This window comes from Carassius carassius, chromosome 49, assembly GCF_963082965.1.
Source record: "Carassius carassius chromosome 49, fCarCar2.1, whole genome shotgun sequence".
NCBI lineage: Eukaryota > Metazoa > Chordata > Actinopteri > Cypriniformes > Cyprinidae > Carassius > Carassius carassius.
Genome location: NC_081803.1, coordinates 5,397,659 through 5,413,961, shown reverse-complemented (window position 1 = coordinate 5,413,961; position 16,303 = coordinate 5,397,659). Strand labels below are relative to the sequence as shown.

At 37.9% G+C, this 16,303-nt stretch overlaps 1 protein-coding gene across 4 annotated transcripts in view; it reads right to left on the bottom strand.

Moving 5' to 3' along the window:
* Nucleotides 1-2,146: 2,146 nt before the first annotated feature.
* Nucleotides 2,147-16,303, bottom strand: part of LOC132132970 (signal peptide peptidase-like 3) — a 29,903-nt gene continuing 15,746 nt past the window's right edge. The window contains exons 2-11 of one of the 4 annotated variants that reach the window (XM_059545605.1): nt 15,144-15,221; nt 13,211-13,302; nt 12,941-13,060; nt 12,753-12,831; nt 11,554-11,666; nt 11,310-11,416; nt 8,606-8,960; nt 7,418-7,527; nt 2,994-4,316; nt 2,147-2,963 (exon numbers count right to left, since the gene is read on the bottom strand). In XM_059545605.1, coding sequence (XP_059401588.1) covers nt 4,245-4,316; nt 7,418-7,527; nt 8,606-8,960; nt 11,310-11,416; nt 11,554-11,666; nt 12,753-12,831; nt 12,941-13,060; nt 13,211-13,302; nt 15,144-15,221 — 1,126 coding nt within the window. In that variant the 3' untranslated portion in view covers nt 2,147-2,963; nt 2,994-4,244. The remainder of the gene's footprint in view (nt 2,964-2,993; nt 4,317-7,417; nt 7,528-8,605; nt 8,961-11,309; nt 11,417-11,553; nt 11,667-12,752; nt 12,832-12,940; nt 13,061-13,210; nt 13,303-15,143; nt 15,222-16,303) is intronic. The other 3 variants (XM_059545603.1, XM_059545604.1, XM_059545606.1) reach the window with 3 other exon arrangements.

Genomic DNA, 16,303 nt, shown 5'->3' with positions numbered 1-16,303 from the left:
TTTACCTCAACGACCCCCAATAACCCCCCTCACCACAACCCTGATGCCCAAAGGCCAGCAGATTAACCCTACAATTTCTCAAAATTTTGATGTATGAATTTTTAAGGCTTCTAGATGATCAGCATTAGCAAAACTTTGCTGATAAACCTGTTTTACACAATCTACATGCATTCTGTTGTCTGATCGATATTTGTTTTTTTAGCAAGTAAAACATATTTTAGTATAACTGTAAAAGCAAGCATCTTCAGGTTGTGGTACAGATGTCTTTTTGCTTTACTGATTTTTATAAAGTAAATGTATGTATAACTTTTAATATTGTTGGTGTATTTGGAGATGAACATACTGGACAGAAGCAGCTCAGGTGGATTATGATTAGGCTGATAACGTAATACATCATCTGTAAATCAATCAGGCTTTTGAGGAATGAGGTTTGTTCATATCTCTATCATCACTGTATTGCACTGAATGTTTTGCCCCCACAATAAAAAAAATAAATAAAAAAAAAAAACAGACATTTGATTAAAATAAATAAATGTATACATAAAAACTAATTTCATCTTAATAAGACATAATATTGGGAGATATAGTGTCAACTGATATTAATATGCATTATATGTATAATTCTGTTATACTGTTTCAAAAAATCTCTTTAAAATGACATTGCAAGCTATCAGAACTTTATCATGCTTTAGTAGGCTAATAACTAAACAAATGCGCCAAATTGCATATTTGAATATAATTTATGTTATTTCTCAATTATGATCTCCACATTCTCCTCTATCATGCTATATGAGCCATAAAAACTTGATGTACCAAATATGAAACAAAACATAGAACACATGCAAATACAAAAAAAATTATAATTTGTCTGAAGGTTGCATAAAAAATAAAATAAATCCCCACTATTATTTAATATGTCTTGTTTTACAGGGTTAAAATGGTAACTTGTGGTTAAAATGGTATGTGTGACGTGCGTCATTATCGGGATGCCATGCAGTCACCTTTAGATAATAAACTATTTGCAGTTTGATTCTTCTCAAAAAAAGTCAATCATATTAAAAGCCCAGTTATATTTGTGTTGAACCAAAGTCTGTATTTAGAGACAAGTTCTTCCCAGAAATCTTTTCAGAGCAGCACTAGCAGTGTGCTGAGAGGCTGAGCTCTCTTTGGTCGTGTTCGCAGTCTCGACACGTGCACGAGCGGCCATTTCCACGCGCCTCTGCCACGGGAAGTGACGTCACAACCCCAGTTGAAGAGTTAATTGAGTTCATTACCTAGAAGGATATTCTAGAAGGATATTTTTCCGTATTAATGCATGAATTATACCGTTTATAATCTTAACACAAACGTATTAGTTATAGTTTCCATATTTACTTTTGGTTTAAGCATTACAGTATTATTTTATTACACTTACTCTAACCATATCAGTCCTATTAAATAAAAATAAAAGTTCATAGAGTCATAAAGTAGAGGCAGGGACGCAGTTGTTGTGCGAGTGAGCTGCAGTGAGGTTACAGCGACACCTTCTGGTCGCAAAGTGAACGACATAAGAGATTTATCAGAAGTGTGACTTCCACTAGAACTTTAACAGTGACGTCTAAAACATAATAATCAACTAATTAGTCACCCTTAAAAAATTCAGTCATTGGCTAGAACAAACACCATTAACGTATCGACCAGCTTGTATTCAACCAGAAACCGGGTTACGGGTTCCCAGCGGGTTTCAACCACACAATAAACAGCAGTCTTAATGCACATGAATAACATAAGAAACAAATCGTTAATTTCAATATTAATATCGGAAACATGGAACCCGCGAATATAAGCAACTATTATAAAAATGATAATAACAATCATTAATAATAATGATAGTAGCATAAACATGAATGACAATAATATATATAATACACTGCAACAATAATAATCTGTCTTAAATCTTTTGAGGTATAATCAGCTTCGTACATGCCATTTGGACTTGAATTACATTAAAAAAAAAAAAAAAGTCATATAGCTTACAGAAACAAGTTAAACTTGCTCAACTGCTTCTGCTGTTTAAATGCAGAAATGCTTACTGATCATATCATTTTTTACAGTGTAGTAGCATACATTACTAACTAATAATAAAGGAAATGAGACCACTGGAGTGTACAGTTAGAGTCATGTTTATTTACAGCAGAATCCTGACAGAGAACAAAAGGGAGGTTAAGAGAGCTGAAATGTTTCCAGTACAGCTCATTTGGATCCACATTTCACTACACTTTAATTTATTTATTCAAATCTTTTCTTTTTTTATCATTTTTTATACAGAATCCTTTTGGCTGTTAATGTTGATAGCCCTCTGTAGGCAGGGAGGACGATGGAGGAGAAAAAAAACATTTAAGAACAAAACGAAAATCCACAGCATTAGGGGGAAAGTGGAGAAAAAAAACAAATAATGAAAGAAAAAACAAACAAACCACTCTTCCATAAAAATAAAAAAAAATTCAGCATTTGAGCTTATTTTCAATGCAGTCATCATGATCGTCATTTATATTGTTCTTTTTTTGTTATGTCTGTAAGGGTGGCAGAGGGACAGTGAGGTGATTTTTGGGTGAAACGATGTCCGTGAAGCTCAGGTTAACCGTGTCCCACTGCCAAGCAAACGTTCATACTGAATATTCAGACAACGCGAGGTCCAGGCCGGCCGCGGGGGTCACAGCGGTCCGGCCTCGTTGCCTACTCTCCGTTTTATAACCTCTCGTGCGACTCTTCGTCCTCGACCACGTGTCAGCGTCTCAGTTTCAGAGTGTCGCACTAGCGCAGTGCCCTGCAAACGCAGCTTTGAAGAACGACACGCTGTACAATTGACATGCAAGGCCAGACGTCTAACAGATTAAAAAACAGGTAACAACAGGTAAAAAAGAAAAGAAAAAAGAAACAAAAAGCAAACCTCAACAGATTGAGCCAGCAAAATGCATTATTTTCTACACTCTCTCTCTCACACACACACACACACACACACACACACACACACACACACACACACACACACACAATTCCAGTTTCATCATTTCAGAGCCAACTGGGTTGAAGGAATGACTTTTAGAAAAAAAAATGCTAATGCTTGAAATAGTAGCGGAAAATTCATAGTGTTTAAATAACTGAACTTAGTACAATCCTTACCCACTTCCCCCTGTTAACACGACAGAGCTCATCTTCAGCAGTCCATCCAGATCCTGTGGAGGCAACGCCACACATTCACACACAACCTTGTCTTCATTGGCCGAGTTGAACGGCCCATTGAGAGTTTTATGGAAGGGGCAAAAGAGTGACCTATGCAGACCAATCCATGAGGGCAAAAGGAAAGAGATTAAAAACACTTCCCATCTGTGCGTTTTGAGATCGAAAAGTAACGAAATGAAAACCGGTTCCTATTTAAATGCATCTTCGCTCTTGTTCGCACACGATCTCACGCACACTTGCACCTCGACATGATAACCCCTAATACATGTGTACACATATATACATAGAGCTGAACGCCCCACAATTTATAATGCATCATCTCTGTATATGCCAAGAATAAAATCTTTCTAAATAAAATACATGTTTCTGCGAAGGAAGGGTTGTTAGAAAGGGAAACAGGCGAGCGGGAGGGAGGGATGTGGGTTGGGTTTTATCAGAAAGAGGAAGAGAGAAGAAGGGAAGGAAGGAAGGGGGAAAACCACGCTGTCCTCTACTGTGTGCTGGTCCCTTATAGGGTCATCCCAAGCTGTGGCAGAATCCACGTTCCTCATCCACAGTTCGTTTAGAGCAGGAAATAATAAAGAAATCTCAGTCTGTAAATCCATAATGGTGCCAAACGGTACAAATGGAAACACACTTGGAGCTCAAAGGGGCTCCGGTTCACGTCCAGACAGCAAGCGATCCGGTAACAAGTGGCTGAGTCTGTTGGAACAGGAAAGGGATGATGGGATAGAAGGAAGAGAGAGATAGAGAGGGAAAGGTGGCGTGATAAAGGTGGAATGGAGCGGAGAAAGAAAAGAGGTAGAGGAAGAAACACATGTATGATTGGAGATGTGAGGAGCGCATGAATCCATCTGGCAGTGAAGTCTGCGTACAGCCGTTCATCCACTGGCTAGATGACAACGGGAATGAGGGACGATGAGAAGACGAGTGCGGTTCCTCTCTTCTGACCTCTCTTTCTCTCTCTCTCTCCGGTGGGTGGGTGGGTGTGTTGGCGGGTGCTTGTGCTGGTCAGAGCAGCATCATACCTCCAGGAAGCGGGAGCTGCTGGCCTTGGTGTGGAAGGGCTCGGACCACATGCGCCGTAGGTCCCCCTGTGGAGCACCAGACACAGACACAATAACCACCAACTCATACCAAGAGCAAGAGATGGTCAATCAGTTTTTCATTTAAAAAAAACAAACAAACAAAAAAAACATATCCATTTTTTTCTAATTACCTTGTCACTGCTGTTTATTCATTTGCATAATCTAAGTGTTATTTACATGTTTTGTGCATAAAAATAAATTATGGACCTATTCAAAAATGAAATAGGTCAATACACACACATATATAAAACTTAAACTTAAAGGTACAGTTCGTAGGACCTGCCACTAGAGGGCACACTATCAAAGCAATAAGTGACGTGACATTCAGCCAAGTATGGTGACCCATACTCAGAATTCGTGCTCTGCTTTTAACCCATCCAAAGTGCACACACACAGAGCAGTGAACACACACACACACACTGTGAACACACACCCGGAGCAGTGGGCAGCCATTTATGTTGCGGCGCCCGGGGAGCAGTTGGGGGTTCGGTGCCTTGCTCAAGGGCACCTAAGTTGTGGTATTGAATAACAATCGCATGGTTTGATGACGCTAAGGAGGAGCGTGGAATTATGGGATTTGTTGTCTTCTACCCAACCGCTAACGGCCATCAGTCAGACGGAAAGATAAATCATGGATTTAACGCGAGTTCAACGATTTGCGTGAGTAGATTACATACAAAGTCAATGCAAAGACGCGATCAGACTATGAATTAGACGTGACGTGATGGCCCGCGTTTGGTGTGTATGCCCCTTAATACTAATTTGTAAAAAAAAAACAAGTCGCACTGGACTATAAGTCACATTTATTTAGAACCAAGAACAAAGAGAAAACATTACCGTCTACAGCAGCGAGAGGGCGCTCTGTGTTTTCAGTGTAGACTACAGGAGCACTGAGCAGCATAGAGCGCCCTCTAGTGGCTGTAGACTGTAATGTTTTCTCTTAGTTAATTTCTCTCGGTTCATGTCAAATTAATTTTGATAAATAAGTGGCACCTGACTAAGTTGCAGCAACAGCCAAACTATGAAAAAAAGTGACTTAAATTCCGGAAAATACAGGAATTATTTTTGATGAACTCATATTTCACACAAATATCAATTATCATTCAAGTACAAATAGAATAAAAATCTACCAACATTAATAATAAGTTTAATCAGATGTTTTTATTTTATCTCCCTTGTAAATATCTAGTATATACTAAGTTAATGTATATTATTATAAGTCAATAAAAACAAATTCCCATCTACTATATCTGCTCTTACTATATCAGCACTGAAGGTGTTTGATATGATGAATAAAGTGCATAGTTTAATTATATTGTCTATGTGAATAGACTAATGCATGTGATAAAACACAATGACCCAGATCCCATCATTCCTGCACTCATTTGACACATTAGCCGCGCATTAAAGTTGACATATATCAGAGCTCACAAATATGAGACACAAGTCACATATTATTACAGTAAATGTCAGTGTGTCTGCAGCCGCATTACAGGAAGTTACAGATAACGGTGACATTTCACTCGGCACACTTTCATCTGTCACATCAGAGGTTTGACAGCTAGTCTTATCTTACGGTTACAAGAGACGAGCGCATAAGAGAGGGTTTAGTCACTTTTTTACTGGGCTTGAAATAGTGTTAATTTCGTTAATTTTCAATTTATTGATAATTTATCAATGCCAATGAGTCTATAAGAAAAGAAAAACTCGATCTGACAGACAAAAATCTTTTGACATTTTCGTCCATGAATAAAAACCGGACGTAAATTTTAGGGAGGTGCGATTTGGGAAGAGATCCAGTCAGAACGATTTTTTGGGAGGTTAGACGCACACATTTAAAGCTACTGATCTAAACTACATCCATGCATTTGGTTTTAAAGGGACAGTAGCTGCTGTTGTCTATGCCGCTAATATTAATCAAACGACAAAAAGAAAGAGAAAACCACTTCCTGCTCGTGACTGAATCACTTTGGTAACCCTTATAAGGATTCATCTAATATGTCTGCTTGAAAGAATGAAGAATGTTGTAAGCAAGTTGTTATAATTATCTAACCACTGGGTATTTCCATGTTCTTGTTTCTTTATGATAAGTGGTTTTATTTTATTTAATTATGGTATGTGACACAGCAGTTAAATCAGTGTCTATATTGCATGTTTAAACCTTAATATAATTCATATTAATGGGTTAATAGATGTTATATCCAGGAAAATAAAATGAGTTTGTACACTTTAGAGAGATGCTTAATAAATGCATTACACTGTAACTAAACCCATTAGATATTAGTCGACTAAATCTACTGGAATTAAAACAAGTCAGATGACTAAAACATGACTAAATCTAAAGGGCATTTTCATCAAAAGACTACGAGTAAAACTAAATCAAAACTTGCTGTAAAAATCAACACCGGTTTGAACAACCATGGATATCGCTGTTTAGAGTTGTAAATGTTTCAGCACAAACCTGTGTGGCTATGCATGCATCATTTATGATTACATCTGTTCAATCCATGAAGGTCACGCCCATCAACATGCGTGATCGCACACACACGCACGCACGCATTTAGTAAACCATTTGTGCTTCGAGACATGTCCAAAACTATTCAAATAACACGCTATATATTTGACTTCGCATGATTATAAATTTTTGGCCAGTGTCATGAAGTAAACCTGCAAGGGTGCATTTAGCTCCTGTAACAGCATTTCAACTTCAACAAACGTTTAAAACCATTCCACAATTGATCGCCTCGATGGAAAAGAGAGGCTTGTTGCCATTGCGACGGCACTACACCGAACTGATCAGATTATGTTACATCACATGCAGAGCAAAACAACTGCCACAGAGAAAAGAGACTGGAGTACAACTGATGCTTCGATTTAAGAAATGCTTCGTACCCGCAGAGATGCACAGGTGTGTGTGCTAGCACATAAATAATGTAACACCTCGCTCAGATAACCGAGCAATGACCCGATGTACACTTCTGCTTCGTTTCTGAGCAAGTGAGGAAATGGCTAATTCTACGAAATTAAGTTGACACTGTTTGGACGTTCCTAGAAATGAGGCACTAGCATCGCTGTGGAGATTCGGCTGTTGGTGCAAACAAACACACCTTCAGGTAGGCCATGGTGAGCAGAGGCAGCAGGGTGAAGGGCACCAGGTACAGGAGGGCAGGCTGGGCCGCACGGTGGATACGAGAGGCCACGGTTGCAGTCAACAGACCTGAGATGGGAGGAGAGAGAACATCACACAGCGCAGGAGCAGAGTGTTCAGTCTGAAGCACCAGTCAATAACAGTGGAACAAGTGCAGACAGATTACTGAATGAACCAGTCTTTTTAGTGAATCAAACACGTTCGGTTTACTAAACCGTACATAGAAGGACTGACAGAACAATGGACAGACTGACCTACAAATAGACAACAATATGATAGATGGACAGATGGAACAACAGACGGCTCAAAAGACGGATAAAAAAGAAGAGGTGGACAGACACAATGATTTATAAAGCAATAGATGGAACAACAGACAATGATAGATAGACTAAAGCCTAATGTATACTTTAGTTTTTGTACGTGCAAGCTAGCATAGGGGTGTGACATATTGTTTACAATAGTATAATAATTGTTTAAGCGATTTGACATTATCTAGTATATTGCAAAAAAAAACGAAAAACACACCAGAGAGTGCATGCATACACTCACTACATGTAGGTTAGACTACCGCACGTGCACGTTTAGAGTTCAGCTTTCACTGTGTGATTTAGTCTTTTAAAATACATTTAGATTTCCCTCAAAATTCAAGGGAGCAAAAACGCCCCCGTATGACTTTTATATAATCTGATAGGGTTAATATCACATGAAGAGTACAGTTTATCTTCAAATGTCAGCATGATTGCAAATGTGATAGATTTTATAAAACAGTCTTATAAACAAGTTAATATTAATTGCAAAAAAAAAAAAGTTTCAAACAAAGCAGAAAAGGCAGAAAAATGTTGTGTCTCTAAGCAGCACACTGCATTAAACAGTCTGTGCAAATGCATCTAAATGCCACTTCAGATGAAGGTTCTGTGTCACCTCTGCATTGCAAACAGAAATTTTGTTGATTTCTTGACTTAATTTGGTTATAATCTTATAGTGCCCTACCATTTGAATTTATTGATTAAATAAAAAATAAATTGGCCTCATAAAGGGAAACACTGTTTCATCTGTCGTTCAGTCTACAGTGTAACACTGTAACACTGTAGACTAAACGACAGATGAAATGACAAACAGACCAACTGATCCGGTTTGTGATACGCACCAACAAAGTAACCAATGAGGGTGCAGTGGAAGTAGGAAACCCGCTGCATGCGGCCGGACATGTTGGCAGGACCGGGCACTTCTCCGTTGGCCTGTTTCTTATAGTTGTCGTATCTGAGCACGAAGCACAGCAGCAGGCCCGGCATGACGATATCACCGATGCCCAGCATGGAGAAGTGGCTGCCGCTGGAGCTCGGGAACACCAGCTTTCCGGGCAGAGAGAGGCGGGGGACGTCCCGTCCCATGCCGGGGCCCAGGTGCAGCTTGCGTGAGAGCACGTCGAGGGGGTTGTCGGCGGGCTGCGTGGCCACCTTCACCATCACGTTGCTGTTGAAGATGTAGGCGGAGAAGAAGACCTACAGGAGATGAGGGAGATGAGTCAGAGGACAGAGCAGCTTGCCCTGCTGTTTTAAGACGCTGAGAGAGAGCGATGTCAGGCTTGTGTAAGCGTGTTTGGAGTGATTCGAGACACTGACGAAAAGGTCTCGACAGTCAGCACTGGGGTGGGATAGCGAACATGTTTCAGTGTGTTGTTTGATGTGATCTTGTGGTTTAAATCTGGACTTGCCACCGCAGGGTCACAGGTTTGCATTCAAATGGCACTTAACTCTAGATTGCTCCAGGTGCATTTGTCCACATAATAAAGCATCTGTTAAACGAGTGCTCACAAGAGAATAGGGAAACGGCCTCTATGGCTCCAGCTGGGTGGAGTGGTATAGCAGTATATGATGTGACATCAGATACACGCCGATCTACATTGGGCATGACTGCTTTAATTATTCACATGTGAGTGACAAACATGAAAAGATGTGAGTGACAAACATGAAAGAATGCGAAAATAAAAAGCAGGATGTTTTCCCAAACAAGTCGAGCAAGAACTTGTTGCTAAGCAAAGCTTTCAATTCCTAGAAAGCACCACTTTGAAAACAATTTAGACCATGATTATTTTGGCCTGCACCATTATTCGAAATCAAACCAAAATAAACCGCAATATGGCTTGAAGTATTGAAATGTTAAACTTGTAATGCAAAATTATCATAAATATATATATATAGAGAGACTGTTTCAACGGCAACAACATAAACAAACGTTACGGCGCATGTGCGCTTTTGTGGCCCTAACTGAACTTCTGGTAGACTTTCAAATAGAATCAATAACAACAGCCAAGTCCCTCTAGAGTAGATGTTTTTGTGATAACAAACAAAATATGTTTGCTGCATAAATCAGGTGGACTTAATGAAAATGCTAATTAATTATTTCCGAGCAGGAGAAATAGAGGTTTCCCCAGTAACAACTGTAAACAAAGCCGAGCTACGCTCACACACTGCTTTATCAGGCGTATAACATGCAAGTCTTCCTTCAGAAATAGTGATATAAAAACACCCGTGCCTCATTTTGATATTTAAACATATAAATGTAAGGAGTTATTATTATTAAACGTGCAGTACGTAACGTTACTCATGTTTATTCAACGAAGCCTTTTTGAAAATCGATCAGTTTTAAAATCGTGGCGAGTCTCCAAAAATAAATAAATGTATGGGAAACACATCACAACCACCTGAGCCCAACTTCAGTCTACTCATCACCTTGACTTTAACTGCGTTTGTAGAAGGCACTGCAGCCAGACCGATATACACAACACAGACCAGAAGTTAACTTGGGTCCAGGCGCATGCGCCCGATGAAACTGTCTATATATATATATATATATAACAGTAAAACATTGCAAATAGCAAATTTTTTTTGCTATTTTTAACAATGAAATTAAAACAATTATTAATATTTTACTACTACTAGTACTATTACTAATAATGATAATTATTATTTATAATTATTATTTTAAAGCCATTTTAATATGTAATACACATTTTTTATAGGGCTTTAAAGGTTTGTACAAAATAAAAATACAAAATGAAAATTCATAATCAGATTTTTCACTCCCAAATTGTGCAGCCCTATGAAGATGTGTGTATATTTCACAACAAATTTATAGAGTCAGGACTATCATTTCATAATATTAATTTAAGCATTTTCAATCATTCATATTGAACTCAAGTTGCCCATGCCAGGCTTGTTTATGAAAGATTATATTGTTTAATTGGAATCCAGTTAGTTCCAAATAAATAAAAAAAATGGTAAAAAGCTTGTGTAACGTGAAATATTTACCGGCTCTCCCAGAAAAACTAAAAAAAAATATTTTAATAATAATAATAATTGTATTTAAAATCAGCCATTACAAATATATATATATATTTTTACTGAAATTCCAGTAAAAAGAGAATATGTAAGCCCAAATTATATGTTTACAAAACTAATAAGCATTTAAAGTCACCATGAAACTGAAGTAGAGACAGATCTTTTCTTCTGTATTGTGACATACATCAGCGTGAAAAAGGTCATTAAATAAGAAACTAAATGATACCCGTCATCAGAGACAAGCCTGGCATTTTCTCAGCAGATTGAGTTATGACATTTTAAATAGAAATTACGAGCTCAAAACCTAAGCGGCACGGTAAGATCAATAACATGCATTTAGAATATATAGATCTGTCATGCAAACTATAAGCAAAAGCCTTCAGATCTATTAGTTTTTAAGGCATACAAACTTGTCTAAACCCCTTGTAGTGTATAACTGGTTATACACTGGTTATACACTATTAAATCCATCCCTAGGAACCAGTTTGACTTGCTGCATTAATTGCTTACCCAGAACACATCATAGATGAGGAGGCCTGACAGCAGCAGGCACGACACCTTGAGACTAGGCAGCCGCACAAATGCAATCATGGCCACACAGAGCCCCATGGCAAGAGCTGCAGGAGACAAAAACATATGATTGACAGAAAAATACCACCACAACACTCCATAGAAGGCAGTACGAGTTAAACCAGAGGATGTGTTTACATCCTCTTCCTACACACAAACACACAGTAACAGCATGCTGACGCACCGTCCATGAGCAGCCAGTGGCCCGTCAGCACCCAGATGAGAACCAGCATGACAGAGAGAGAAAACGACAGCAGCTCCGCCAACGTGAAGCGGCCACAGCAGCCGAACGAGATCCTGGAGACAAGAGACACGCTGGCTCACATGCTGAATACACTAGCAAACACACGTCTCTCGGCTGAGACATCAGGCTCTCTTTTTCACACCCCAGCATCTGATCTCTCACACCGCTGTCCATTAATACACAAGAGGAATGGTTCACCCAAACCAAACAGAACAGATTCTAGATTACATTGTGAGATTGAGTGAAGCCACAAAGCAAATCCCTGTGAACAAACAGGACTTTAAAAGCAAATTTCATCTTTTAATCAACGAACATCTTTTAAGTGTAAATGAACAGGGTTGAGCGATAAAACTAAATAAATATAATTTTACATACACTGGTGTCCACATATCTGAAACCACAAAGATTTCTTTTATATCTGTAAATAAAAAGTTTCATATCTAAAATTTGGATGTAAATTTATGAATCAGAAACAAACAAATATTTCAGTTTTGCGCTGTTCCTATGTCACTATTTAAGCTAAAAAACTAATTCGACACATTGATTGTGTCCAGAATTGTCCTTGCTTTTGACATTTGTTACTGGAACAGTATCACAATATTCATATCTGTAATTGTGCAGTATTTTATTATTATTTTAAGAAATTTATTTTATTATTATTATTTTAACAAAATAGAGTACATTGTCATAAGTTAATTGGGAATGGGAAAATACATCCACACAATGAGAAGAAAAAAAAAGATAATTAATAAAAGTCTCAATGTTTTCTCAAAACGACAAACAAATAAATAAAATCTCATAAGAATTTATCATTATCATCATTTAATGGTTTATATTCAACTCTCTATATATAGCATTTCATATTTATACCCACATTTAATTATTTTTTATGTCATTATTTTAAACGCAATTCAACATTTTAAATGAATATTTTCATAATAAATCTATTAATAAAAAGTTGGCATCAGCTGTTTATCATTAGAAATCATATACACATGCTACTGAGGGTGACAATGAACTTTTCCTGAGTGAATGTCAAATGAGATTTATATCTGAATAATTTGAATCCCAATGAGAGACGGTTTGTTGACATGAACAGAGGTAACTGCAGTTAAGCCAAGTTAGCAAACACTTCATACTTGTTCTGTGGGGAGCAGGGTTTGGTCAGATACTGGCACATCGGCAGCAAGAGGAATGCAAACGCGATGGTGGCTAGAACTGTGAAGACAGGATTAAACAAACACAAAGAATTACGTAAACATCACTCACACATATGACACGGTGTAGAGTATGAACTAGGTCAGTGTGTGAGAACAGGGTGTTTTACCTGCAGTGCATATGGTGAACACCACCTGAACCGAGTCGAAGAAGAAAAACATGACGAGCAGAGACACGGAGGCTCCGATGGGCAAAAACAGCGCCTGTGTGGAGTCTATGGTCTGAATACCTGTGCAAATGCATGAGATGATTCAGCTTCTCTTCAGAAGAGCACACTAACACACTGTCAGCCTTCCATAATGCACTTCACCTGCTTCTATTGTGATAAATGAAGCGGAAGCAATTACAGCTGTTTTTAATTGTTAAGTTGAGCACTCACTGTTGTTAGAGTTGGCATTGTTGAAGGAGCCAGTGTTGGTGGGGTTTCCATCTTTATCCTTCTCCTGGTTCTCACAGTCCATGTTTAATGACCTGTGTGGACAGACACCGTTTACCCACAAACCTCAATTTCTCTGCCCCAGGAGTGAACCAACAGCAGAGCTGCAGGAGTTTTACGCTCAGTATCATTAGTTTTGACAACAGTCACAGACAGCATGTTTAAATTTGAAGCAAATGAATCATTGTGATGGAGAAAAGAATCTTTTTTTAATATGTTGTACTGTTTTAGCCACAACTATATTTCAAAGCCCATGAATAGGAGTTCAAATCTGGAAATACAAATGCTTCACTAGCCAAACAATAGACTACAAAATTCATAAAATATATGACATTACAAATGACACTTTTCTACTTCAAAGATAAAAAACATTTTTCATTTAGTTTTGTTTTAATCTTATGCTCACCAAAATACAGTGAATAAAGTAATATGACATTAAATATTGAAAATAAATTTGTGCGTATATATAAAATGTACTGCATCTTCAGAGTCACACGATCCTTCAGAAATCATTCTGCTGATCAATAATCACTTATTATTAGGGGTAGATGATCCGTACAGATCAGAGACAACGGTTCGGCACACATAAGATTCAAGGATTAACTGTTAAATTTAACCATCATAGAGTTCAAGTTTATTGTTTGCATGTGTTTTGTTTTGCCAATTTACCCGTTCAAACAATTTTAAACCATTCAAGCAAAAGAGAACACGCACGCTGTTTTCTTCAGCTGCCACACACATCCGAAGCACACACACACACACACACACACATCCGAAGCACGCACACACACACACACACACACACACACACACATCCGAAGCACGCACACACACACACACACACACACGCACACACACACACAGAGAGAGAGAGAGAGAGAGAGAGAGTGAGAGGTGCTATTCACACAGATTGATTCCTCTTTCACTCTCTTTGAATGGAAACAAGCACAAAGTTATATTAAAATGCCCGTTTTGGCAAGTATTCTGGTAAACACAGTTAGTTATGTCTTAAGTGAACCGAAACAGCTGAGAAAGAAAGCGGATGTGTGTCAGTGTATTTGGTCTTAAAGAGACAGCAGCCTATAAATACCTGCTTCTGTCTGCTATATTTAACTTTTGCAGAGAAGAGCACTATTGTGTTATTTTACAATTCTTACATGTGTGCACCTGAATACTAGTGTTACTGACTTTCTTAGTAACTTTGCAACTTTGTTGTATTCATCCATGCATGTAATTTGTGTACTTGTTCTTGTTTTATTACCGACTTTATTAGTTCAGCTAGTAGTTTTTACTGTGGTACAGAAGCATTAAAAATTAAGCTTTCAGTAACAAATGAAAATCAAACTTTTTTTTTTGCTGATCCGAAAAATTATCCGATCCATGATTCAAAATCCATAATATGGTCCAAACCGTGAGTTTTGTGATCCGTTGCACCACTGCTTATTATAAGTGTTGAAAACAGTTGTGCTGTTTTATATTTTTGTGTAAACAGTGCTGTTTTTAAATCAGGATTCTTTGATGAACAAAGTTTAAAAGGACAGGATTAATTGGAAAATGAAATATCGTCTACCATCATAAATGTCTTTACTGTCAGATTTGATCAACTGAATGCATCCTTGCAGTATTAACAGTATTAATTTCTTAAAAAAAAAAAAAAAGATTATATATATATATATATATATATATACACACATACATACATACATACATACACACACATATATTACTGACTCCAAACTTTTGAATGGTAGTGTATAGTACTTCCTTACAGAGAAGAGAATGTGTCCATTTAAATATATATTTTCATTCAATATTTTATTTTCATTTTCATGACAGCAATGGTTCCAGATCTGCGGCTAAAGAGATGAGCGCTCACCTGAAGCTGCCATAAACGATGAGGAGGATGGAGATGAGGAAGGTTGACACCTGGCTGGAGTCCACAAGGGAGTACGCCCTGAAAAGACAAAAGGATGTTTCAAATTATTATCTCCCATAACAAAATAACAAGCCAGATGTGTCATACAACAAACACAAAGTTCGTCCCCCTGTACGACATTTCCTGGTGCAAACTATTGACGCTCTTGTGAACTCAAGATGCCAGTTTTTGAAGTGTGCAGGTGAAACATGAATCAAAGCTCAGTCTGGTCCAGCTGTTAAGGAGCCGTTCATGACAAATGTCTGAAGTTACTGTATTCCTGCCCTCCCCGAGTGTCTTTTGCCTTTTGTAAATAACAAGCTTTTAGAGAAAGAGGTCAGGCTGCATGCCGAGGACACTCTAAAAATATGATTACAGCAAGCGAGCGACAGTTTCTTTGCTGGGTAAATAATGTGTGACTGCAAACAAAAGCGCACTTGATTGTGTGCATGTATTAAGTACGTATGAATAAGAAGAACGAGAGCGAGAAAAAGTAGGACGGAGTGCTGACCTTATCCTCAAATGATACGCTTTACTATGGACAACAAATGGTTTGAAGAAAACTCATTAGCAGTCACAAAGAGGCCTAAGCACAGCTCTATACATAATGATCCTGAGACACTGGATGTAGACATGTATACATCTGAGAGCAGCCGCACTTGTGCCAAGCTCTTCAGACCTCTAGTTCTGAAACAAGTAATACTTCTTAATAAAACTAACCAATAATATTTCATGCTTTGTCTCTTGGAATCGAACATTTGACAGTAGTTGAGTTGACAGAAGCAGTAACTTGAGCTAAATGGTAAAATGGTAAATGGACTGCATTTATACAGCGGGAGCTGGGATGTGGATGTAAATGTACTTTTATTAAACAAAAACAGTAACATGTGAAAAATGGTAAAAAACTTAATATTTTTATACGGTAGAATGAAAATATTCTGACCGGCTGAGTTAGTAGTCTGTAAACCTCATAGTTTTATAAACTCTATGGTTTACCTCTTTACTGCAGGTAAAAAAACAGGAGCCGAAACACATTTAACACATTCAATTCACAAAAGTGATTTTATAACCATGGAAAACCTCTTAAATGCAAGTTAAAAGTGTTTTATGTTTCAAACTAA